This window comes from Spermophilus citellus, assembly GCF_964194105.1.
Source record: "Spermophilus citellus genome assembly, chromosome: 5".
Classification (NCBI taxonomy): Eukaryota; Metazoa; Chordata; class Mammalia; order Rodentia; family Sciuridae; genus Spermophilus; species Spermophilus citellus.
In genome coordinates this window covers 151,621,762-151,649,714 of record NC_138186.1, presented here as the reverse complement: position 1 = coordinate 151,649,714, position 27,953 = coordinate 151,621,762, and the positions used below count along the sequence as shown (strand labels likewise).

The 27,953-nt window shown below is 37.2% G+C and overlaps 1 protein-coding gene across 12 annotated transcripts in view; it reads right to left on the bottom strand.

Annotated features, from left to right (window-relative positions):
- Window positions 1-27,953, bottom strand: part of AIG1 (androgen induced 1) — a gene marked incomplete at its 3' end in the record, with an annotated part of 233,542 nt that overhangs the window by 173,287 nt on the left and 32,302 nt on the right. For all 12 annotated transcript variants that reach the window (XR_014022018.1, XR_014022019.1, XM_081294568.1 and 9 more), the window contains one exon: window positions 6,189-6,344. Coding sequence is in view for 10 of the 12 variants with exons in the window: in XM_081294568.1 (XP_081150694.1) it covers window positions 6,189-6,344 (156 nt within the window). The remainder of the gene's footprint in view (window positions 1-6,188; window positions 6,345-27,953) is intronic.

Genomic DNA, 27,953 nt, shown 5'->3' with positions numbered 1-27,953 from the left:
AATGCCCAATTCTTAAATCATAATCCTGAGCAATACCACCCTGAAACTACCTGTTGACAGGCCTACTATTTTATGAGAGATTAAATATCCTTATTGCTGAAGCTAGAGTGGAACAGATTGCACTCAACTAATATTGAATTAATATTTAGACATTGCCCCTGATGCATGGATCAGCAGGAAATGAAACATACAACCTATACTTACCTTGGTTATGTAATTATAGTGTTCTGAGCCTTTCTCCTGGAAAAGGGGAAATATGGCTTATTTTGCTTACCAATCTTGAACAAACTGTCATCTATGAACTTCCTTTTTGGCAAATTAACTCATATCCTAATTTCTGTGCAGGGGGTGAGCATATGATTGACTGAATCAGAAGTGAACTTGGTTTTTCCATAAAATATGACCTAGCTAGAATTGTACTTTTAATTTCAGAGGTGAAAAGAAAAGGGGCATTTAAAATAACTTAAGAATCTTAGCTAAGGCTTAAAGAAAATAGAAAAGGGTTTGATTTTAGTATTTTTGTGAAAATTTAATAAAGAGGATTAGCAGATATAAGGTATATTTTAAGTTCCATCTTGTTGGTAGTAGAAAGTAAACAATGTATTTTTAAAATATTTCCCCTTAAATTTTAAAACAAAAGCAAAAATATTTGTTTTTATTTGTAATCACAAATAGAATCAAATTCCTTTCTTTTGTGTGTTTCACTAACAGACACTAATATTAGTAATTAATTGATATGCTTGTTTTCGTGTTCTCAATGTGTGTTGTATATTACATTAAAAGGTATTAATATTAGAAAATAATTGAGATGCTTGTTTTCTATTTAAGCCAACCTCTTACATTTAATGAATGTATAATGAAAATAATATTTTTTGAATTATAGGGATATGATAATCTAAACTGTTATACATCTCAAAAGTTTTCTTCATGTAGCTTAAACTTAGGTAGAATATCAATAAATGAAGACCATGGAGAATTACCTTTTTTTTGGGGGGGGGGACCAAGGATTGAACTCAGGGGCATTTAACCACTGAGGCATACTCCACTCCTTTTTATATTTTATTTAGAGACAGGTTCTTGCTAAGTTTCTTAGGGCCTTGCTAAGTTGCTGAGGCTGGTTTACGAACTCACAATCTTCCTGCCTTTGTCCTCCCAAGCCACTGGGATTACAGGCATGTGCCAACACACCTGGTGAGGAATTACTTTTGAAAATAATTGCAATATACTTTTTCGTGGAGTTTGCATCAGAGATTTATTTTATTTTATTGTAATAGTTTTTCCCTTTATTTCTTCCCCTGTCCCCACCCAGTACTGGGGCCTGAACCCACAGGCACTATGTCACTGAACTACATCCCCAGTCCTTTTTTATTTTTATTTTGAGACAGGGTCTTGTTAAATTGCCCAGCTAACCTTAAACTTGTGATCGTCCTGCCTCAGGCTCCTGAGTTACTTGTATTACAGGCATGTGCCCAACCAACTTGAGTGGTAATAATAAAACAAGAACTTTCTTCCTTATTAAATATGAACACTTCCTGGAGCAAAGCCACAAGGAGTCACCTGAAGAAGCACTTTACTCTTCCTGTGGTTCCCGGCCCTGAAGGGAGATGCCCAGCCAATGGGGCTCACAACTGCAGAAGGATGGAAACAGCATTTGTGGCCAGTACCTGATGGGCACAGTTATAATACCCGCAGGAATTTGTAGCATTAAGAATTCTTACCATATGTGCACATGATTCATAATAACATGTGAAGTAAACGCCTTTCATCATTTTGGTTGATGCAAACAGAATTCCAGAGAGCAAAACATCTAAGCACCTTTGAAGCATGAGGGGAGCACAGGTCCTAGCTCCAGCAACCTAAGGTAGAAAGTATCCACTCTGTGTTTGGAAACCCTTGTGTCCCAAGGGCTTTTCTGCTCTGCTGCTCTGGCTGCAAGGTGCCTGGCTGACCACGCCCAGTGCTCCTTGCTGTAACAGGTTTCCTCTACCTCACACTTCTTGTCAGTTTGTTCCTGAGGAAGCAGTGTTATCTTTGCTTCATAGTACCTGCATGAGAGACTGTTTGGCCCAAGCTTTTCCTGGTACTCCCACTCTCCCTCTTTCTCTCATATGCACACATGTGCACATACATTTCACAGCTGCAACGAAGGCATCAAGGAAGACAGGGTGGGTTATGCAGGATTGTAATTTCTGCACTAATGCATCCTCCAGGAACAAGGTTAATTGAGAGTTGACAGTAATTGCTTTCTGTGAGCATGGAGCACTAAATATGATTTGGTGACCCGTGGACCTAATGCATCTACTTCAAGCTCTCTCTTACCTCAAGGATATATAAAAATAATGAAACATTCCAATCAAAGATAATTGGAGTAAAGGTTTGTTTCAGTGTGACCTTGAAGAAATCAGGCAGCTTTGCTTGAGTGAACAGAGCATGTATCATCTTGATTTGTGTTGATTCCCACAAATGCAAAGCTGGCCTTGATTAGTAATGCTAATGGCCGGAAATCACCACCACTCCCAAAGCCTTGCAATTCATTTCACAGGGATAACCCACGGGAGGATCTTCTTACCATGTGCAGTTTATTTCTGAACCCTGTCACCCTTTTAAAGAAGCATTACAAATAATTCTATGACATTATGTGGTCTGAAAGCACTGAAGTTTATTAGGAACAATCAAACCAAGAATGTCTTTTGTCTTCTGTGTGTTTGTTGACTTTTGTGCTGGCAAGATACCACTCTAGTTAAAGAGAGTAAGCTTATACTTTTAACCAAAAAACAAACAAACAAACAAAGAGTAAGATGAGTATGAAAGTGTCCTTCTCCCAAAACCCTAAATGTGTCCCCAGTGGCAATCCAATGCAACCCTCTTAATGAAGAACAATTGTACATTTTCCATAAATTCAACTCTATGCACTGGATTCATTTGTTATTCTGCTTGAAAAATGCACACAATCAAATTTCACTACCTCGCCAGTACATCTTTGTCTTGGTAACGCCTTGGGGTGGCTGCTGTAGCCCAGATGCTGCCCTGCCCCTGTGAAGGTGCAGATATCTTTTGCTGGGTGGGTTTGAGGGGACCCTGAAGGTTGTGCCTGTCCTGTCCTGGGATTAGAGTACACAGTCGCAGAGCAAGGCAGTATGCGCCTGAATGAATGTTTCAGGAATCTGTCTTTATTATCTGAGTTTAGTCTTAAAGTTATTTATTAAGTCACTATTTCTGACATTCTAATCATATCTTGAAGAGGCGGTGAAGATTTAATATGTGCCAACCTCTTCTAGAATCATCTAAAAATTGTTTTTACTACTGATGAGGCACCTATGAATTTCTATTTCCTTAGGAAACATATTGAAAATCGAATTTAAACTCTAATGCAATGCCAAGTACAGTGACAACTTATTGAGACCCTATAAGAAAATAAAAATTTTAAATGGGCTGGGGGTGTAGCTCAGTGGTAGGGACACTTGCCTAGCACATGTGAGACCCTGGGTTTGATCCCCAGGACCACAAACACACACACAAAAAAAGAATAAAACTACAGTAGTATTTTAGACCCTTCTGAGAAAATGCATGACTTCACAATAAAATTAATGTATCTTGAAAGAATCCATTTATCAAGATTTTTTTTAAATTTTTGCCTCAAGATGAATTTCTGTGCATTAGAGTTAGAAATGTGGAAGAAACTGGGTAAAGAGATACAAAGCCAAATGACACAGTAAGGTATAAATGGTAGAAAACATAAGATTTCAAGAGAATACTGGCCAAGATTGTTCTTAATTGAAGAAGAGTGGGAAAGGGAGGAAGGGAAGAAAGAAGGAGAACAAAGAAAAGTAACAAAAACTAAAGGAAGTTAAAAAAACAGACTATAATAATAAGAAAGATTATGAAAAATGGAAATAGTGACTATAAGATACCAGTGGCCAAGGAAAAAATGAGTGGAAGAAATCAGCAAGTTGCATATCTGTGATTCATCAGTACCACTTTACTCTCTTCTATGACTGCATAACATTGATCACCTCCTGTGTGCCAGGTGGCACAGGATGGAGGTACCAGGTGTGAGGCCGAAGCTGGCCCGCTGCTTGGGAACTTGTCACCAGGAAAGTTGAACACTGTGCTGTGACAATGTGATGCTGTGACTTCTGGTTAACAAGGGTGTGGAGATGAAGAGAAGTGCTACTCCTCTCCTTCTTCCAAAATATGGACAAATCAACAAAAACAGTGAATCACAGAGGAAAATATCAGATGTAATAAACACAGAAGCAAATCAAAAGGCTCACAAACTCACACCTGTGAAACACACCCACACTGAATTTAGGAAGAACGCTCAAAGTTGATGAATACCTCAAGTCTCAAGCACAAAAAGGTGCAAAAAAATTCCCACCAAAGAATGTCACAACCATCCAAAGAGCATAGGCAATGAGCCTTTGAGAAGCAGGTAAAATTTACACCTTAAGTCAGAATGCTCCTGTGGAAACACTCTGACATCAGTTAACAGGAGACGTGGAGCTAAGAGAAAACATGCCTTTATCTGTGCTCCTACTTTTATTGTATTACTATTGTATTCTTTTTACCCAATGAAGACTTCCAGAGGCAATGATACTCCTATAGAATTATAAAGTTTAAAAAAAAGAAACACACACACACCAACTATATGGACACACAGACTTGAATATCTAGATAATTCTTTTATGCAGAAAGTGTACGTCTTTACACTTCATGCTAGAGAAAATTTTCTTCTATATGGCTATTCTGATGCAGGGTATTTGAATTTTAGAAGGCAAGTTCAAAGAAGGAATATGAAATAATACAAAGTCAAATGACAGAGTAAAGCATTTAGATCTGTTATGTAAAGGACAGAACCTGAGAGATCTGCTAGATGGCTTGGATCTGGGCACTGGCCCAGTGGCCTTCAGAAGACAAGCCTGGAGGAACGAGGGGTCAGGGACTGGCTGTGAAGCCCCCCTTGCCCTTGTGCAGTTCTCGGGAACTAAGGGCTATCTCACCCAAGAAAATGCAACTCAGCACACAGAAAAAGAACTCAGTCACACACATGGGGCCTCTGGCCAATATGAGGAAGAGCCACAAGAAGGATCTGGGCATAACTTTCTGACAACGAGCCTTGGACTTGGTGCTCTTGGTGCCTACATCAGTGGTGCTTCTGCTCCTCCAGGTAAAAGATGGCAAGCGAGAGGTCTGAATTTGAACTAGGTATAACTCTTGGACCTGTCCTCACAACTTGAGATATAGAATTCTCTCATTCTTCTCCTTGCTATACACAAGTTCAAATCTACAGTCTTGTGGAGACTTTGAAGAAACAAGGTTTATGGGCAAATGTAGGGAAGGAAGTTGAGTTATGGGGAGAATCTAACTGGAAACAAAGAAAGTCAGTGAAGCTGGAATGGATCCAAACATTCAGTGGCATTTCTTAAGTGATGTTAACTAATGGCACAGTTGACAACTTGAATAAGTTAAAAAGGGTGAACTACTGCTGATTTCTCTCTAAAACTAAAAAGCAAAACAATACAAAAAAAAAACACTCAAGTATCTAATCAAATTACATACATTTCAAGTTTGGGGCTGTTTAAGACACCATTATGGATTAAACTGTGCCCCCCCAAAAGTCTCATGTTGAAGTCCTAACCCCCCCCCCCCAGAACCTCTGGAGGTGATAACACTTGGGCCTTTAAAGAGGGAACTGAGGTTAAATGAGGCCAGGAGGGGCATCCTGACCCAATATGAGTGATCTCCTTATAAAAAAAAAAAGAAATTAGAGTACAGACCAGCACATGGGGAAGGAGATATAAGACACAGTGAGATGGTGATTATCTAGAAGTCAAAGAGAGAGGCCTCCAAGAAACCAACCCTGCCGATTAATCTTGATCTTGGACCTCCAGACTCCAGAAGTGTGAGACAATAAGCTTCTGCTGGTTAAGCCCTCCAGTCTGGGGTACTGGCAGCCCAGTGAACTAATCTAAATCTAAATCTAAACCTTGGGGCTGGTGTTGCAGCCCAGTGTTAGTACGTGTGCTTAGCATGCACAAGACTCTAGCTTCAATCCTCAGCACTAAGAGATAGAAAGGAAGGAAGGAAGAAATCAATCTCCTATAATGTGTATTTTTTTCTATCTTAAAAATCTGAAATAAGATCCATGCTTTTTTTTGGTGGCTAAATGCATTCTACATCATACTCACAACCCCAACGGGAAAGGCCAACACAGCCAGCATCCAGTCCCGCAGAGAGATGAGCTTCTTGAGCTGCCTCTCTTGCTCTTGGTTCCCACTTCCTCTCGTCAGAAGACTAGAAAGATCAGTCAGCACGCAGATCCCGAAAAAGACGGCCTGGATAACCTGTAGGGAGACAAGCACGGGAACTCATCAACAAGCACAGAGACACCGAGCAGTGGAACAGAATGTGAGCTGCACTTCTGCAACACAACCCAGGGTCAAAGCAGATCAAAGGCCCCACTGAAGAGCTGGACCTAGGAATAGGAAACAGGATATTTACAACTTGCCATTATAGGTTATCTTATAAACACTACTTCCATTTGCACTACTTCCATTTGCACTCACCTCAGCACAAGTGCAACACACACAAGCACAACACACACAAGCACACACATATCCAAGGAGGCCCAACAGAAAGCAGCATCCATCAGCACACTCCACTTCTGCGATCCTGGAGCCTCTAGTTATACTGACCAGAGAGGTTCAGCGAACATCCAAGAAGTGGAAACCCAAGGACCAGGGGAGTGTGAATGATAAACAAGATAACTCAGTCTAAACGGGAAGAAGCTTTCCTAGGCTTTAATCTCTTAATTTAGACATTCTCCCAACAAAGGAAGTGGTAGAAATCTTGTCTTGAAGTCATAAAGAAATCAACTGAGCACAATCATCCAGAATCTGATATAGATCAATTTTCTGTCAGCAAACTTGAACTAACTGACCTCCTCCTCCAGTTTTTCAGTATGTGTGAAATAAAATATTTCCAAAGTAATATAAACAGAGATACCCAACACGTTTTCCCAGAAGAGCTCTCAGTATCAATAGCAAATTGAATCAGTGCCATCAGCTGGGTTCTCACTTGTGCCATCTCAGGGAGAGCACCCTGAAATACTGCACACCAGTGACATGGAATGGAGTTCCAACATGGGGATAAAAGCACTGGTGATCCATAGCTGAGTGAGTCAGGCAACATACTGTCACATAGGAAAGCAAATGACAATTCAGACTATAGAAGGGACAGCACGTGTGCCCCCTGGGGTCAAAACCTTATCTACTTAGCACCAACGGTAGATTCAGGGAAATTTTTCTGGCTGCTTCTATTAGAAATAATTTGTAAAACAATTTTACTCATCACCTCTTCAGAAAACAACAAGTACTTAAAACATTTTTTTTCCCACACAGGCAGTGGAAAGTCTGTGAAAGCTTTGCGGGTGATTCCTCACTTAGGCACAGCATACAGGCCAAAAACAGGTCGTAAAGAGCATCAAGGTCCGTCCCTTTTCTCAGCATAGGAACCCCCGGGTGGTTGATGTAGGCTTTCTGGGGCTCCCCAAATCCTGCTGATCTCAGTCCATCTTAGTTAGAGGGGTGCTCTGTGTTTCCTTATGACTTAGCCTCATCCTGAGCATCAATGACTTCAGGTTTATTGTCATTCTTTCTACAGCCAGAACTGGATTAGGAGAAGCTAAGGCTGTCACAACTGAGAATGACACAGGAGATGCATGGGCAAGCTACATGTTTTGATAATCAGAAGTAACTTAAATGACTCAGGGAATAATTTCCTACTTAGGACATCTGTCTATATTATTTTTAAGACTTTAGTCATTTGAATCTGTCAGTCCTACTAGAGTGTGAGACATTGGGGTGCTCATGCCTGGGAATAATAACTCCATGCTAATCTGGCCAGTAAACATTAAGGTGCCCTGTGTGACAACCACAGAAATACCAATGGCAATTCTCACCAGTATAATGATTTACAATATAATTCTGACAATACCAAGTTTTATAAAGATGTAGAGCAACCAGAAAGCTTATAGTGGGAATGGAAATCTGGACAACCACCTTGGTTGGGGCTGACAATATCTAGTTACTTAACGAGCATATGTTCCTAGTAACTTAACAATGAAGACATTCCCTGGAGTACACACATATGCACTAATTACACCTACTGACAATTAATTTCAGCAGTCATTACTTCAAAAAGTTGGATAAATATAGGGTACTGAATTCATACAATGAAATTCTAATTACATATCAATTTTTAATTTTCACAGCAAACCATGAAACTAAAAAAAAAAAAAGAAAGAAAAGAATGGTGTATTTTGACATGATCAAAATAAATTTCAAAAAATACAAAGATAAATATGAGGATGCAGGTACATGAATTAAAATAGGTAGATTAGTAAAATATGGAAATTGGTAACACTGAATTCAGGTGCCTCTGGAAGGAAGATGACAGTGGGAGAAGGACACAAGGGCCTCGACTACATTGAGAGTGTTTTATTTCTTGAAGTTGATTCCTGGACATACTGAAAGTTTTTTGTATTACTCAAAAAAATTTGTAGTGTAGAATAAGTCCAAATTAATTAAAAATAAAAGTTAAAATATGGCTTCCATACTTTTAGAATAGAATTAGCTAGTCTCTTCATTCCTTTCCTAAGTTCCCCCTAGATTTAAAGATTGGCTAATCACAGCAGGATTTGGTGAGCTCAAAGGCCAAGACACTGTAGTGTATGTATAAATTCCGCAGGGTTTTGTTTATAGGCAAAAGAAAGAGAATCTTGGCTTGGTACTGATAAAGAAAAATATTTGGAAAACAATTATTTTTTTTAATGCATCCTGGGAAACTTAGTGGTGGATAAGTGCAAGAAAAACAGTTCTAGTTACAATTATTGCGCTACTTTCCAAACACAAGTGAATTTGCTACTACTTTTCACTTCAAAACCCCAAGATATAGTATCTGATACCAGACTTCCTTTTCCATTGTAAACAACCAGACCTCTATTCTAAATACACGAATCAATTTTTTTAGATGCTGATTTTGTGACGATTAATTATATAGGTTGAATATCTCTAATCTAAAATGCTCCAAAATGCAAAACATTTTGAGTGCCAAACAGGATGCCACAAATAGAAATAGACCTTGAAATGGGTCAGTAAAAGTGCAGGTGCACAATACAGTTTATTCCATATAACCAAGGGGAAAAAAGATCCTCCAAGCCCCTTTAGCAGCAATATAAACTGTGTTTTGTGTACCAATTATTAAAAATGGTGTACAAATTATCTTCAGACTATTGTGTAATATGTATGTAAACATATATGAATTTTGTGTTTAGACTTGGATCCCATCCCCAGGATATCCATCCCACTGTGTATGTGCAAATATCCCAAAATCAAACATTTCTGATCCCAAGTATTTTTAAAAATATTTTTAGTTACAGATGGACACAAAACCTTTATTTTTTTATTTAGTTTATTTTATATGGTGCTGAGGATCAAACCAAGTGCCTCACACATGCTAGGCAAGCGCTCCACCACTGAGCCACAACCCTAGCCCTGATCCCAAGTATTTTAAATAGAGGATATTGACCTGAATTACAAAAAAGGGGGGTACATTTTATACATAAAAAGTTCACATCATCAAGAAGGTAAAATGATCTTAATTATATTTATACCTAAATAACAGACTTTCAAAAGAGAGGAAAAAGAAACCAATTTAACATGAAACTAAATTACTTAATAAAATTTTGGGGGGGATAAATGAATGATTTGCTGATTCTTGGGATGCAGATACTTTTATAAAGACTTTTTAAAAAGGAATAGCAATGTAAGGGAACTTTAAAATGAAAAAGGGGGAAAACAATTTCATATTTTAAAATTACCTCTAGATAGGGCATAGGGATGGGAAAGAAAGGAAGGGAGAAGGGGAATAGCTAGGATGGTGGAAGGAGATGGTCATCGTTATACAAAATATATGTATGAAGATGTGAATTTGGTGTTAACATACCTTATATACAAACAGAGATATGATAAATGGTGGCATAAAGGTGTATTAAGAATTGTATGCAAAAAAAGAGAGCTCGTGTATAATGGCATAATTTGGCTTGAACATACTTTATATACAGAATTGCAAAAAGTCGTGCTGTAAATGGATAAGTATGAATGTAATGCACTCCACTGTTGTCATCTATGTAAGAAATAAATAAATAAAATGGAAAAAATTTTTAAAAAAGAAAAATAATTTCTAAAAATATACACATAATAGGCTAAACAACATTTTGTCAAATTTGCATGGTTAAAAGCACATATGAATGGGGTCTACACTTTTCTATGGCTACCTCATCATCATCTTATTTAAAGTGCCATACCCAGGTGGCTGCCTCTCACTCTCTGGCCTCTCTGCTGGTTCCCCTTCCTGTGACTAGAGTAGGCGCCTCCTCACCTGCATTGCTACAGATTTCCCTAAGTGAGAAGGTGGAGGTCAAGAAATGCAGAAGCCGTAAAACTATCTTCTAGTTTCTGAATATAAGGAGACAGGAAATTTGGAGGTTTTATTCTTGTTCCTTTACTTCAGATATTAGGCTGAGGACAGAGCTCAAGAGTAGAGTGCTTACCTATTCTGTGAGAGGCCCTGGGTTTGATCCTCAGCACTACAAAGAAAAAGAAATCTTTGTCTTTAACTCACATGATCAAAAGAAAATCTTTGAAAATTATGAAACAGCATACTATTCCCTGGAGAATGGACTGACTTTTGGTTATTTGCTTTAGAAGCAGTTTGCCAATATTGTAAACCACTGTAGATTTCTGCTATTTTTATCAGAGTTTGATTTGAGCTGACAGTTAACAAATCTCATTAGTGACCTTTCATCTGTTTTTCTATTGCTTGTGTGTATATCATCCTTCCAATACAACTTAAAATTCGCTATACTAATTGGATAAAATGTATACATTGTACAGAGATGTACAAGTGGGCCTTAAGCAGGATTACCTTGAAGTATTATTCAGCTCCAGCCATTCTGCAGGGCTGGCATTTCCAAACCATCAGCTCAGCATGAGACACATATACACCATCTGGCTTTGAATTCTTAGCAGGCTGGTTGCTCTTATTATTTTACACCCCATGTAGAAATGAAGTGGTCAAATGTATCATCTGTTTCCAAGAAACATAAATAGGGATTGATCAGAATGTAAACGAAAATTCCCAAGATATTTTTGAGTCACTCAGTGTTTGCTCCTCTAGAAGGTTCTCTACTGTTTAGTTCCTTTGATATCTTTTCTTCACCTCCTCAACTCTTTCTGTCAGGAAATTATAGCTTATTTACTGAGTCACTTTGGATTTAGGATTCATTTTTACAAGTATAAAAATATACTCAAATTCCATTCATATTTTTAATCTTTTTTTACATGATGGTTTTCATTAAATTAATATTATTTTCCTTTCTCCTCTGGGATACACTAAATGATTACAATTCTGTCTGCACTAATAGACAAGTCTGTTAGACTCCTACCATTTATTCCTTGAATGTACATAATACAGTTTATTCAGAATCAGTTTTGTTTTACTCCATGATCTCATCTTCAATTCTCTCAATTAAATTTATTTGCACCAAAACCGTATATATCAAGTTATGTCATTAATTTAATTAGTTTCTAATTTGTACATTTCTGCCTAACTCAGTCAAGACACAAGAATTTGTCCAAGTAGGGAAAGCAGCACATAGAGTAAGAAATGAAATCATTATTTATATGATTTTTAAAGGTCAGAGTGCAGTTGTCATGACCACAGGATCTTCAGCAACTGCTGTCTGTGGTGCATCACACTTTGATTATGTTGTGTTTTCATAAGATTAAAGAATGCCGTGATGTCTACTTGAAGAGGATGCTTAGTTTCAAGTTAATTTTAGACAAAGAAGACAGAAGAAACAAGAAGGTGGAACTCTGGGGTAGCAGTGGAAACTGGAGTGACAAGGATCATGGAAAGAAGGAGCACTGTGGAGAGAACAGATGGGAAGGAGGCAGGGAGATTTATCGGTGTCATCAAGAAAGGCCTGGAGGAGTCTCCATATGAAGATAAGAGCATTAATTAAAGGCGAAATGATAAGGAAGTAATGAAAACTCTACCTGGACTCTTCTAATTAGAGACCATAAAGTATTTTGTGACACTTAATAAATGTATGTGTAATCCAAAGAATAGATAGGTAGTCTACATGTAGATTATCTACCTATCTCTGTTATCTATCTTTACATACAACATATATTATGTAATACAAAGTATGTGACAGGCAGCAAGAACAAAAGAGAAAGAAGATTATTCTATGCAGAAAGGTAACTGATTCATTTGGAGAAATGGTTTGAGTTCAGACCTTCCTGTATCTCACCTACAGTCACATATTATGAGGTCTTTTTATAACATAGATGTTATTTTGTTTTCAGTTCATAAAAACTTTCATGAAGTTCTTGTTGGAAACCAACCTAAGCAGTGTCTCTGTGCAACCAAGAGCAAATCTGACTGGAGGATTAAGGAGCACATTGGAAGAACAGAGGAGCCATAAACTAGCAGCACCAAAACATACTCTCTTCAAGGGACTCCCCTCTTCCCACAGATATCCAACCTTCTAATAGTACCTAATACACTCCCTGTCATCAAGATCAAAACTGCATGCCAAAGGTAATTCAGCACCATGAGACAGTGACCCAGGATGCTACCAGATGCAATGCTACCAGTCTGCAATGATTTCCTCTGCATTTCTTTCCAGGGTCTTCCTTGACTGAGATATTTGAACATCCTGTGGCACTTCCACAGCCAGGGAAGTTGATCATCAGTCCCTTGTACTCTGTGATCAGGTGCATGCTTAAATGCTACTCTCTAGAGAAATCAATGCGTTTAAAAGTACATCGTGCTGTCTCTGCCTCGCTTATCCACTGAGACAAACCATCAGACACACCGTGCGCCCAGTGAATTAGCCTCTATGACCTGTAAGGAGGTTAGCCTGACCAAGCCAATATGGACCTCTCACTCTAATGACTGTGTAACTCTATTTCTCTAATTCTGTCATTTAAGTGCTGTGCTTTAAACCAAAGCTTTTTCAAGAAACCTTCACCACAAACATTTTCAAGGAGATGGACTCAAGGCATCATCATCAAGCTCATGGTTTGCAGAATGTGATTTAGAATCCCTGCCCGTGTGCACAGACATTTACCTCATACTGCTCCATCTCATTACTGAAAATCGATGAAATAAGCCATAAGTCACTACTGGCAAGCAATCCATTCAGACAGAAGAAAAAAAAAAAAACAAACAAGCTTTTCAGTCAGAAGTAATGTAGTCTGATAAGCAGCTTTGGAAAGGAAGGTTTGTCAACAAAAATTCATCCAACATCATGTAACTACTTATAAGTAGCAAGGAGCAGTCATCTAAGAATGCATTTGGATATGTTTCACAAGGAAAAGGGTAAGACATGCCATGTTTTCCACAGACTCCACAGTTATTTGCAAATAATGACAGAAAACTGCCCCCTGTGGTGTTCTGACTGCATTTTCACAGCTATGAGGGAGGGTCTTACACCTACACCACAAGCTACTCAAAAAGTATGAACGTAAAGATTTCCTATAAACTATTAATATTAGCACAAATCCCTTTTCAACACTGAACTAAACACCACTGATTGATTTAATAAATATTTATTGATTACTGTGTACAAAGCACTCAGTAAAAAAATGCAGAAATGCAAACTATTCAATGATGGAACACTATCTCACAAACCTAAAGATGATCAGATAAACCTAACTGCCCTAACTTATCTACATTTGCTAAATAGATGAAGTCTAGGCTTATGCACAAAAATAGGGATGAATAGTTATTGGGGGGGAGATGTTGCATCTTTAATAACAGAAATCTGAAGTGCATTAAATTTTCTAACATTGCAAAATGTATTTCATGTAACTAAGGTTTTACTCATGGTGAAAATTTGTGTCACCAGGAGATTATTTAAATGTCAAAAGAAATCACTGAAGAGCTTGATAAATCTTAATCCTAAATAAAAGAGGGCCTTGACCTAAGTCAAGATCAGATCAGATTTTAACTGATAGATGATACAGAATCAGATAATTATATAGAACCAATGCACAATCTGTATAGTGTAAAAGAAATTTTAAGTATTATTGCATATACACGTGTACAGGTGAAACTGTATTAATGAAATGATGCCCATTAGAAAGATGTGGCCCCTTTCATAGAAGCATCTATTTAAATATTTTAAATCTATTGATTGTGGTCTGGCCAAACCTTAGCCTACATAAAGTCTATGTCTATACAATTTTTGTTAAATTGATGACTGGTTAAGATAGTTATAAAGGCAGTTCCCTGTTTCTAACTTGATTTGTGTTTTGGGGAAAAGAACCTTCCAAGCAATAGTTTCTGGGTGGCTTTGCAAGGGTTCTTTCACTCTTTATCAGATAATATTTGTGACATTAACTCAAATTGGCTATTGTTCTACCATATTTTTTTTTTATATTTTGGAGTTTACCAGCATAGACCCTGAAAGAGTTGAAGATAAACCATTCTTCTCATTATACTCTCTGTTAGTACACCTGTGACCCCAACTTCAGGAGTGTTTAGGAGTCTAATATCTTTAGAAGTATAAAGCTGGTGCTATAAGAGTCCCAAAACTACCCAACTTAAGTGACAATGTGAATCTCAGACAAAATTAAAAGTTCCAAAAATAGTTTAAACTTTCATTAATGGCATAAAAAAGAAAATATCAGGGGCTGTAGCTATGGCTCAGCAGTGGCATACTTGCCTGGCATGTATGAGGCACTGGGTTCGATTCTCAGCACCACATATAAATAAATAAAATAAAGGTCTATCAACAACTAAAAAAAATATTTAAAAGAAAATATCAAGTGGAGAAGATAATGTGGAACAATGCAAGTGGGGCTATATTTTGGTTCAATCACTTTGGAAAATAATGGCATTATCTCAAAAGTTAAGGATGCATATCTCCATGAATGGTCTTACATATGTCTCTTGGAACCCAGAGCTGATGAGTAGAATGGGACTGAAATTGTAGACATGTTTCTGTCCTGTAGACTAGCATGAAAAAAAAAACTAAAATAAAAAGAAAGAAGTGGTTCTACTATTTATTATATTAGGAAACTGAGAAATACATTCAGTAAACAATTTCTTAGATAACACAGTCAAGACCTCCACTAATTTCTTCACAAATTTATCACTTTAAATTTCTATTAAGGAACAATCTTTTTTCTTGAAGATTGAAAGTAATAGATACAATTTTGAGTTACAACTAAAGAGTTAATATACGACTTTCTCATACTTTAATGACTCACTTGGAACCTTAAAATTGTAGGTTTATGTTAGATTTTAGAACTGAATTTTTAAATTTCTTAATACAGAGGAAATTAAATGTAAAGAATTATTAAGCTATCATAGGAGGGAAGGTATAAAGAGACTATAAAAAGGCACCAGAGGCTTATCTTAACATTTTAAACATAACAGAACTTAAAATTTGTTAATTTTTAGTAGAGAAAGCTGAAGTGAATGGCCAAAAATAAAATTTACATATATATTGAAAATTTACCAATCTTTTTCATGCCCTTCCTATTCATATTAGAATTTTTATAATGTGAAAAAAAATAGAAAACAGATGTATATAGGCTCGACCAAGGATAAAAACAGAGGTATTATAAAGCAGTGAAAATAAATTCCTAAAGTTACATGTATCAACATGGGTGAATCACATAAGCAAGCTCCGGAAGACTGAAAAAGAATAACGCCATTTAAACAAAGTTCTAAGCCGGGCACAGTGGTGCATGCCTGTAATCCCAGTGTTCAGGAGGCTGAGACAGGAGAATCATGAGTTCAAAGCCAGTCTCAGCAATGGCAAGGAGGCTAAGCAACTAAGTGAGACCATGTCTCTAAATAAAATACCAAATAGGGCTGGAAAGCAGCTCAGTGGTCAAGTACCCCTGAGTTCAATCCTCAGTACCAAAATAAATAAATAAAATTCTAAAAGAAATTTGAAAAAATACAAATATTGACCCAGAAAATACACGTGTAGTAAGCTATAAGAAAAAGCAAGTCACTGGGCTTGGTGGCACATGCCTCTACTCCCAGCAGCTCAGGAGGCTGCGGCAGGAGGATTACAAATTCAAGCCAGCCTCAGAAACAGCAAGGTGCTAAGCAACTCAGTGAGATACTGTTTCTAAATAAAACACAAAACAGGGCTGGGGATGTGGCTCAGTGGTTGGAGTGCCCCTGAGTTCAATCCCTGGTGCCAAAAAAAAAGAGAGAGAGAGAGAGAGAGAGAGAGAGAGAGAGAAGGAAAGAAAAGCAAAAGAAAAAGGAAGTCAATGATAATAAAACCTACCTATAGCCCAATTAGTGTCTCCCCTTTCCTATCTCAATCATAAGCACTTTTTTTTAATCACCTGATTCAGTAAAATGATATCACCATTAGTGTTGCTATTTTATGTGTCTGACTCTCTTGTAGGCTACATAAGAGTATGGTTTGGTTTTGGTTCAATAGTGTATCCCTAGAGCTTGGGGTATAGTGTTAATACACATTTACTTATTACAGAATTAATCTCAGTGGGGAAGACAACTCAGTGGAGTGGGAAGGGACCTGACTTTGAACTGACAGAGGATGGCCAAGAAATGTCACAGTCCCTGTAAGGAAAGGGGCTGCAGAGCTGGATTTCTACTCATCTGTACTGCTATACTGCTGTTTTTCAAAAAGTGTTCAGAGTCTTCATTTCAGGGCATGCAAATGGTAACTAATGGGTCTGAGGGCTTCAAGGCAAGCCCAGCACAACACGGGGCACTGAGCGTACGAAGAGATGAATAATTAGAGATCAATCATGGAGCTTGGAATGAATGGACAGAAAAAAAGGTGAAGTCAAAAGGGAGACAAAATGAGAGTACTTGAGAGTGTCACAGGGCAGTGGGCATGAACATCTGCAAGATGGGAGAGACTATGGATCGGGCAGTTCTCAGTGACAAGATCCAGTAAACTCCCAGATGGATGAAACAGATGTCAGCAGAGTTGAGGAGAAAGGAAGAATGTAAGAAGTGAGTCTCATATACTAACTATATTATTGTAAATGTCGTGGCAAAAAAAAAAAGGTTAAAAGAAATTGGAATCAAAATTTAAAATAACTTATATTTTAAAAGAGCACCAAAGATGTTAGAAACCTTTCAATACAAGATATAACTTAAAAATAGATGTTTATGAAATAATGAATAGCAACTGACTACTTTGAATCAATAGAAATATAAACAATGGCAATTTCTGTTCAGTAACATTACAGTAATGCATCATCTTCTTTTGATTTTGCCACATTTCTGTTCTCATAAACATACAAGGTACGTGTTTAAATGCTAATCTAATGGAAAAAAATCAATAGCCAAAGTTGTACATGGACAGAAGAATTCTTTCAATTTGATGAATATTCCCCATAAAGGAATAAATTTAGTTTCATTACTTTCACTGTGGATGGAAGAAAGAAGGTAAATCCCAATTTTTCTGGAGAAGTTCCAACAGGTATTAAAAAAATGCATATATATTTTTCTAAAAAGCAGTATTCATCTATAAACTACTTTCTGAGAGAAGTTAATTCAACATTCACTCATCAAAGGTCAAATGAAATGGGGAGGAAATAACAGGAAGAGCTCTAAGAATTCACAAAATAAAAAATGCATAACTAATGTTGACTTACAAAGTACAAGAATTTTGAAAATTAGCAATAATTTCCTCACCAGAACAAATATAAACAAAATAACTTGCTGCTTGTTAGAAGTTAGGAAGTATACTAAATTTTGTATTAGAAAGCTCACTAAAACTTTGAGTTGTTAAAGATAGCTGGGAAAAACAAATGGATGAAAAACTTGGTATAGTATACTAAATTTAGTTTAAAAAAAAAGATATTTACAGAGCTGGGGCTGTAGCTCAGTGCCTAGCATGTGTAAGGTCCTGGGTTTAATCCTCAGTACCATGTAAAAGTAATAGAATAAAGTACTGTGAAAAAAGTTCTTAAAAAAATAAAAATGTTTACAAATTTTAAGTGATTCTAAATGAGATTTTCCTAAGAAGCAGTTGGGGAAAAAATAGAATTAACAATAACATTTAAAATAATTAATGTAAGGTTTTACCAGTAGGAAATCAAATACTTAAGGCTTATGAGTGGCTAAGAGTTGTATGAATGGATATGTCCACCACTTGGTGGAGAAAACCCTGGTTGCTAACAGTAACTGGAGTTATAGCAAATGGTTTCAATAGCTTCTCCAAATAGTTCACAGTGACATTTTTATGGCAATTTTGCCTGTAGGTAAAGAAGGAAAGGAGGAGGAAAAGGGAGAGAGGAAGAGAAATAACGGAAAGTTGTAAATCTAATGATCTGAAATATATTATTTACATATACCCCCCACACACACACATACACCCTTCATTCTTAACATTACATGAAATACTCAACACACAGTCAATAACTCCTGATCAGAATATAACAGCTGAAGGTTGATGCTTCAAATTGGTTAATGCTGGAAGAAATCTTATGGTTAAAAATACAGTGGGCAAATAAGAGAAAATCTACCCATCTTTTCCTATCATAACTGATACTTGATGCTAGAGCTGAACTGGAAAGATCATCAAATTATGTCAAATTTTTAGACAGTCCATAAGGCAGCTTATGTAGTGCATACAACATGTGCCTCAATTTTTTAACTTTATTATTGATGCTGAGGCCAGAACAAAATATTTCAGTAGATATACAAAGTCCCACTATTCTTTTGCAATTTCAAAAAGTTTATGATGTGTTTGATATTAAGTTGAGCATATCTGGGCAAAAATGAAGGATATTCTGTTAGCCATAGAGCTCCCAGACATGAGCTGAGAAAATTGTTAGTAAGGGCTAAAGACAAAGTAGTCCAAAAATGCTCTCTTCAGGACTTTCTCCAGAAGCTCCACCTTGAATAGCTTCAGCCCTGATCATGACAGAGATTTCCCAAGTCACTTTGTTATAAACTCTTTTTTTTAAATTTAGACTAGCAATACTATGTTCTATTTTTTTATTTAATTGGTTTTATTTTTTAAAATACACGACAGCAGAATGCATTACAATTCTTATTACACATATAGAGCACAATTTTTCATATCTTTGTATATAAAGCATGTTCATACCAGTTCATGTCTTTATACATGTACTTTGTGTTTTTTGCATTACAATTCTTATTACACATATATACCACAATTTTCATAGGACTTTATGATTTGATTATTTACTATCACTATCACTCATAAAGCAACATAAATGATAAGGTTATGCTATTAAACTAATTTTCGTTATGGAATACATGAAGAAGACATGGGGAGAGCTCTATACATATAAATGAAATAAGTTCTAAAAGCACAGGTACACAAACTGCTTTCTGGAAGGTGTGTTTATCCTAGAAGAACTGGCCTATGTCTTAAGTCCAATGCACAGGGATCTTTTACTTTAACATTAAACGCATACTGTTGGGGCTGGGGTTGGGGCTCAGTGGCACAGCTCATGTCCCGCACATGTGAGGCACTGGTTCAGTCCTCAGCACCACATAAAATAAATAAATAAACAAAATAAAGATTTTTGGTTTTTTAATTTTTACAAAGCATACTGTACAGGGCTGGGGTTGTGGCTCAGCCTAGCATGTGTGAGGCCCTGGGTCCAATTCAATAAATATTCAATAAATAAATAAAATAAATGTCCATTGACAACTAAAAAAATATTTTAAAAAAGCATGTTGTACATTATTCACACAGCCATTTTAGTAATATTATAATCTCCAAGGATCTACATTCCTTTCGTATTTTTCTGAATCTGTGTTTTTATATAGTAAACTCGGAGATCACTAAGCCTGTTTAAATACTCTTCAGAAGCACCCTTCGCAGAGCTGCACATAACCAGCGCCAATAGTGCTCAAACTACACTAGAATCAACCCTTGACAGGAAAATACCTTAATAAATCTTTCAGGTCATGAATACATAATTTAGTAAGAACACAGTGTTTCTAGCAGTGACTACTAAATAGATAAACACAACATATCATCAAAATTGCATCAAAAAAATACTCATGATATAGCATATTTCTCCACAAGTGCCTAACAGTTGTAAGTATCCTCTTAAGGGCAGTTCACCACAGGCCTCGGTCATTGGAACTTTCTCTCTCTCTCTCTCTTTTTTTGTGGTATCTGCAATTTATTTTTTTTAATTTACATATGACAGTAGAATGCATTACAATTCTTATTACACATATAAAGCACAATTTTTCATATCTCTGGTTGTATACAAAGTATATTCACACCAATTCATGTCTTCATACATGTACTTTGGATAATAATGTCCACCACATTCCACCATCATAATTACCCCATGCCCCTTCCCTTCCCCTCCCACCCCTCTGCCCTATCTAGAGTTCCTCTATTCCTCCCATACTCCCTCTCCCTATCCAACTATGAATCAGCCTCCTTATATCAAAAAAAAAAAAAAAAAAACATTCAGCATTTGGTGTTTGGGGATTGGCTAACTTCACTCAGCATATAGCCTCAAAAAATATAAATAAAATACTTGGGAATCAACAAAAGAGGTGAAAGATCTATATAATGAAAAATATAGAACCCTAAAGAAAGAAATCAAAAAAGACCTTCAAAGATGGAAAAATCTCGCTTGCTCTTGGATCAGCACAATTAATATTGTCAAAATGACCATACTTCCAAAAGCACTATACAGATTTAATGCAATTCCAATCAAAATTCCAATGACATTCCTCATAGAAATAGAAAAAGCAATCATGAAATTCATCTGGAAAAATTAAGAGACCCAGAATAGCTAAAGCAATCCTTAGCAGGAAGAGTGAAGCAGATGGCATCACTATACCAGACTTTAAACTATACTGCAGAGCAACAGTAACAAAAACAGCACACAGTATTGGCACTAAAACAGACTGGTAGACCAATGGTACAGAATAGAGGACACATAAACTAACCCATAAAACTACAATTATCTTATATTAGTCAAAAGTGCCAAGAACATGCCTTGGAGAAAAGATGGCACTTTCTCTTTTTAGTTACAATTACTAGAGATCTGATCTAGCCTCCTGACTTCAGATACCATCTCTGTGATGATCACTCTCATTTTTACATATTTAGCTAGGACCTTATCCTTGAATTCCAACTATTATGGAATTTCAAAGACTTGAAATTTTTGAATGTCAAATAGGCATCTCCCACCTATGGAGATCCAAAATGGAACCCCGTGCATTTGCCAATAAATCTGTTCTCCAGAGTCATCCTCATCTTAGTTGATGGTTACAGTGATGCAGCCACAAACCCTACCAAAGCAATTCACTGGCAAATCCTGTTGGCATTATCTTAAAATAATCTCCAGAAGCTGATTCATTGTACCAAGCCTACTGCTATGTCCCTAGTGCCCATCATCACCATCATTCACCAGGAACACCGGGATGGACTTCCACTGGATTATCCTCTTCCCCCCCTTCCTTAGTCCATTCTGGGTAGAGGCCATTCAAGACAACTGCATTCCTCTGCTCACAGTCTTTGAAAGTCTTTTATCTCAGGCCTAAGAAGAGCTAACCTCACTGTCCGGCCATTCCCATCTACTCTGTGTTGGGGCCGATTCCTCTCTCCATTACTTCCTTCCCTGGCTTGTCCTAAGTCCTTCCCTGTCACTCTGTGAAACTGCAATCACAGCCGCCCTAGCTTCCTTCACTGCCTTTTTAAATTTTCAGAACAATTTTTACATCTCATCCTACACCAGAATCTAAACAAGCTTCATGAGGGCAGGTATTTTTGTATATTTCTATCTCTGAATCTCAAGCACTCAACAAATACTTGCCAAATATTTGTGGATGGATGAATAACTAAATTTCAACTTGTTTTCATTTTCTTGTTTAAAATGGGCTTGTCTTGCTCAAAGGCATCCAACAAGTAAGCTTTGAAGCTCATAGGAGCCAAGGTCCTCTGACTGAAAGCCCATCCTCTCTATACCATAGTAGCCAATCAACTTAACTGTATGCCACATTCTTACCCACCTCAGGTATGGGTCTGGCTTTATCATTATTCACTTTCACAGTCAAAACACCTACTAGTGCATGTCTCATGGGAAGAGCACAAAAGAATGTTCAATAAACAGAAAGAAAGGGATTTCATCCAGAAAATATGGTGATCACTGTCTAGATTGTGAGCCTTTCAAGGACAAAGATTACATTTAATTCATTCCTGCATCATCAAATTCTTGGTTCAGTGACTGGAACAAAGCAGGGGGCCACACGTGGACTAAATCAAGGCATAAAACTGCATTAAGTGGACCCTCAGCAGGACCTTCAGCAACGCTGACAGTACAAATGAAAAGTGTCACAGAATTCTGCCCTCTGCTCACTTCATCCATGGAGCAGCCAGAACACCTGATAGGGTCTCTGCCACTCTATGAAACTAAGGTGCAATGGACTGAGGCAGCCTGAGGCTCGCTCTGCAGCAGAAATCACACTCGTGGCCAAGAACACTGTGATCAATTGCAGGAGCTCTCTATGTGCTTGGTGCTTATCATGCAACATCTGAACAGCCACAAAAGTCCTCTAAGATAGATACCACCCTTTTATCACTTGTGAGTCTATAACCTTGAGAGGCAGAGTGACTTCAAGCTTATACATATTCCTCTATCAGTCTGTACAGTATTCAGGCCTCTTGACTTCAATGCAATGCTTTCATCTCACCACACAAAAGATGAGCTGTCTTGTCTCCCCAAGTATGAATACACACCATGGCATAAATTATTAAACAGCAAATGCAAATATTCCCACTCTGAATTTCCAGCCTTCTATAACATTTCTCCAAGTTCTTTTACATTTATTTAGTTCTTATGTAAACACAATAACAGGGAAGGACACTTTCAAATAGGTATAATCTTTGGAGATGTAATTTGGATCTATCAATTAAAAGACTTTAAACTATTTAAACCTTCTGACCCAATCATTCTATTTTAGAGCAGCACCTTACTTGATCATAAATACTAATGCTTACATTATAGAGTTTATATTATGTATTAAAAATCTACAAATCATTAAAGAGACCAAAATGACCTTATTTAAATCTTAAGGGAGTAATAGGATAGTATATGTTCATGAGATAGCATGATTAATAATAATAGTTAACAATCTGAGAAAATGCTTACAATATATGATAAAATGTAAAAACCAAGTATCAAGAACAACTACCTGCATGCCCACCTCGTGCCAGGCTCTGTGCTGGGTGCATTACTAACCTATTCCATTTACTCCTGTCAACAACACTATGAGCCAGGTATTCCAATAGCTAATATTTCACTGATAAAAAAGTAGCACACAGAAAAGTATACTTCACATGGCATAATCTCAAATTCATTAAAACATGTAAAAAAATAAATAATGGTAGGCTGGAGGTGTAGCTCATTAGTAAAGTGCATGCTTGTCCAACACTCTGGACCCAATTCCAAGTACAAAAATTAAAAGTAAAGCCTAAAAATAGAGGCTTAGCCAGGGTGCTTTAAACAACTGATGTTCCCGAAAGTATAAAGGTACATGGTATTCCACGATCCTATGTTCTCTTTATTGATGGAGAAACTGTAAGCTGATATACACTGTTTTTTATCTTCAAGTGGAAAAATACATACTTACAACCTAAATATTTTATTCAAATTGCAGTTCACTATGCCTAATTGTTAATACAAGAAAAATAATGTTAGTTTCGTGTTTTCTCATATTCTTTCTTCCCTGATGCCATTCCCAACATGGAGCATTTTCTTTCTCATCTATTTTATAGTGGAATTTATTCTGAGAACTGTTGAAAACATGTAGCAGGCAGGAAACTCATTACATAGGAGGCTCTTGCAGCATTTTCCCTTAGGAATCATCTAGCATTGTTTAAATTAGTCGTACTGTTTTTCAACAGAAAATAAAACAACAAAACCAAGCATTAAATCTTTTATCCCTATAATATTTTTACAGACAGATCTGTGTTTTCAGCTTGAAGACACACTGTGCTACTTAACTTTCCTGCTATTCAGGACCAGGAACTAGTTGAAACAATTACCTATGTGTTTGGGTTAATTGTTAGGTTTGAGAGTTTGTTGTAATCAGATTAAGTTAAGAAAATGATTATAGTGTTTCTCTGTCCCACAAAAACTACTGCTATGGTTTGCATGAGTCCCCCCAAAATTCATGTGTTGGAAACTTCATTCCCAATGGAAGAGTGTTGGGAGGTGGGGCCTAATGAAATGTACTTAGGCTGTGAGGGCTCCCGCTCATGAAAAAACGAATGCTGTCAGTTATGAAGTCTGCCCGCTTTTTTCCTTTTTGCCCACCGTCTCTTTCTTTCACCTCTGACAGCTGCCAGGCGTGGATTGGAGAGTAACAAAACTGAGAGCAGAGTCCAGTTAAGAGGCTGTTTGGGTAAACCAGAGGTGAGAATATATGGGAACAGAGAAAAGGCAGTGGGGACAGAGGAGGACCTAAGTGGCAGAGACATGATGGATATTAAGGAGGAAGCCTAGCTGGACCGTGTCACTGGTCACGGGGAAACAAAGGAGAAAGAACAGTTAATAGTCACTTGAGGTGTTGAGCCTGATGGCAATGGCGCCATTCACCAAGGTGAAGAGCACATCCAAGACTCTCCTCTTCAACACATTAAATTTCAAGTGTCTTACAGGCCCTTAAATGCAGAGGTCCAAAAAGAAGTCGTGTGTTTGTTCGAACAGACATTTCAAGACTAGCCTTCAAAATCAATGGATTCTGGTTGTCAAGGGAGTCAGAAGAATACAGGCCTGAAGCAGGTCACGTGTGACACCCACACTATAGAACAAAGAGAGCCCGAGGAAGCCTGAGAAAGAATTTGAGAGGGAGAAGAAGACCAGGAGAGAAGAGAAGGCAGGGAAGCTACGAAAGAGATGTTCATGGAAAAAGAACCCATAACTGCAAAGGTCGAGAAGAACTTGGACACTTTTTCACAGATCTGGCAATTGTGAGGCCACCTTGATTCTGAGAGTAGGTTTGTGAACCTTGTAAGTCAGGAGCCAGCGTGGGGAGTGAGTGGTGCTGAGATGCTAAAGTTAGTGAGAAAGGAATATTCTCTCCCAAAGCACGATTGGGAAAGGGAAGAAAAACAGTAGCAAACAGAAGGAATTCCAAGAGACTTCAGCCCGGAGACGGTATGACTCAAGCATGAGTTATTAAATTCTGAAAGTATTTTTAATGGAAAACATACTTGGTGGTACCTCCAAAAAACATCCCTTATTTAGTTACCTGAGCAATATTATAATCATTAATTTTAAAACTACTAATCCCCAGTGATTGTCAATGATAAATCAAAGATTTAGGAAGGGAAGTCCAGGATATATAATTTAACTGTTTAGAATGGCCATTTGTATTGCATCAATGAATGTGCTTCAGATACTTAAAATATGCATAGGTTTATTCATTCAACTCTGCAATTACTCAAGGCATTAAGTAAGTTTGCTTCTCAATATACTCCGTCATTCTTCCCACACACATCTGCTGCTTTTACGGATATTCTGAAGATTCCATCTGGACAGGACATGCTGTATCGCACCTAACTCAAACCAACAACAAAAAAAACCCCACACCTCCTCCTCAAGGTGAAGGGCACTTCCTCTCTTCCGTTTCAAAATAGAGTTTCTCTGTAATACTCTGCTAAAGAGTGTGAATCTAAAGGAAGATTCTGCTTCTCTGCAAACTAGAAGCAGCTCTATACTAAAAAGAGGGCACCTAAGTAGAAACATAGCTAGAGAAAGACATGCAAGAACTCCACAAAGAAAAACGCAAACTTTACTGAGATAAGGTTAGATAAGAAATGAAGAAACACAGTGTGTTCCTGAAAGGCACTATGTTGACAACTGTCAATGTTCCCTAAATTATACATTACAGATTCACTGTTATCTCAATTAATAACCTAAAAATCTTTGTGGAAATTTGGCAAGCTGATTCTAAAATTCAATGGGAATACATAAGGAATAGTCAAATCAGTCTAGAAGAAGCACAACTTGAAGGGCTTATGCTACTGGTTGTTGAGATTTAATTCATAGGTATAATCACTACAAGAGGGTGGGACTGGTGCAAGATCAGAGGAATAGACACAAACCCTAATTTATCGCAAATCTGCCACTGGGAAAAAGAATGGATAGCAATACAGGACAAAATAATACTTGTCTCCTCATACCATTCATAAAAATTGCTACCACATGAATCATAAATGAGAAAGGTAAAACAACAAAGATTCTTGAAGACAATACAGGAAAATATCTTCATGATCTTGAATTAGGTGACTCCTTATCAGCAAAAAAAAAAAAAAAAAAAAAGAAGAAGAAGAAGAAGAAGAAAGGCCCATAGTAATAAAGTGGATTATCAAATTGAGTTTCATTGAAAGCAAGAATTTCACTTGATCAAAAGATAACATAAATAGGGAAGGTAAGCCACAGACAAGGAAAATATATTTGTCATGTAGATGGCTGAAAAGGGACTTGTATCTTAAAAAAAGAAATAAAAAATAAAAAAGCTTCTATGAACCAGAAAGTAAAATAGAGACTACTCAATTTTTAAATGGACAAAGGACTTTTAACAGGCACCTCACAGAAGAGGTTGTTCAAATGAGTAAGAAAATAAGTGAACAGAAAAAGCCAAATTAAAGTCACAACAAAATATTAGTGAAGATCCACCAGAATGCCTAAAATTAAAAAAAAAACAAATAAATAAAATGAAGCAAAATTTTAAAAACACTGGCAATAGAACATGTTGCTGAGAATATAGAATAATTGGACCTCTTAAACACTGCTGGCAGGAATGTAAATTGCTAAAACCACTTTGGAAATCTATCTGGCAGAATCTACCAAGTTGAATATATACGTACCCTATAATCCAGCAATTCCACTCCTAAGCAAAAATACATATACAAAAAACAACCATATACAAGCATGTTCATAAAAGCATTATTCTTGATATCTAAAACTGGAAATAACTCAAAAGTTTATCAGCTAGAATGGAAAGTAAATTTTGAAGTCCAATAAGTGGAATCCTACACAGCTGTGATTAAGAACAATTGCCTGCTACACTTAACAGCCTGGAGAAACCTCAGAGACACATACTAGGTAAAGGGAGCAAGAGAAACAGTGAAATCTGCATGACCCCACTTCTGTGAAACTCAGGAACTGGCAGCACCAATCCACAGTAAGCAAAGTCAGAACAGTGGCAACCTCTGATGGGCTAACAGCTAGAGGGGACACAAAACAGATTCTGGGGTGTGTGACGTGTATGATGGGGTAGTGGTGACACAGAGGTACTCCCTTTGCAAAATGGTTGCTGAGCTATTCCTGTAAGATCTGTGTATTTCTCAATATGTCTGTTATGCTTTGCTATAAATAAATAAGGAGGAGTAGTAACAGAGAGTCAAGAATATGGAATCATGGTATTCCACACTAATATACCTGTAGTGCAGGGGTTTAAAAGACATTTTAACAATAAATATATTTGAAAATTGAAGACCTGTGTGAATCCCACATATACATGTGTGCCTGCATCTGGCAATGGGAAGTGTTAATATCCACACTTACAGTTGAAAGTGTAACTTTATACACCAGAGCCAGATTCTGGGCCTCATCCCAGCTGAAGCTGTTAAGTGAGAATTCTCTGAGCTGCAAACTGCCCTTCTGCATTTTATTCCTAGAAACAGAGGTTAGATCAGGGAAAAGGAGAAGGAGGCATTCTATCTTCCCTGTTGTACCATCAGACACCACAAGCATTTGACCACGATGTCAGAAGACCTTTTCTGTCCACATCTTTTTACTTGGTTTTAGGTTTCTCAAAAGACTGACTTAAATTCAGTGACTTTTTTCTTACATGTT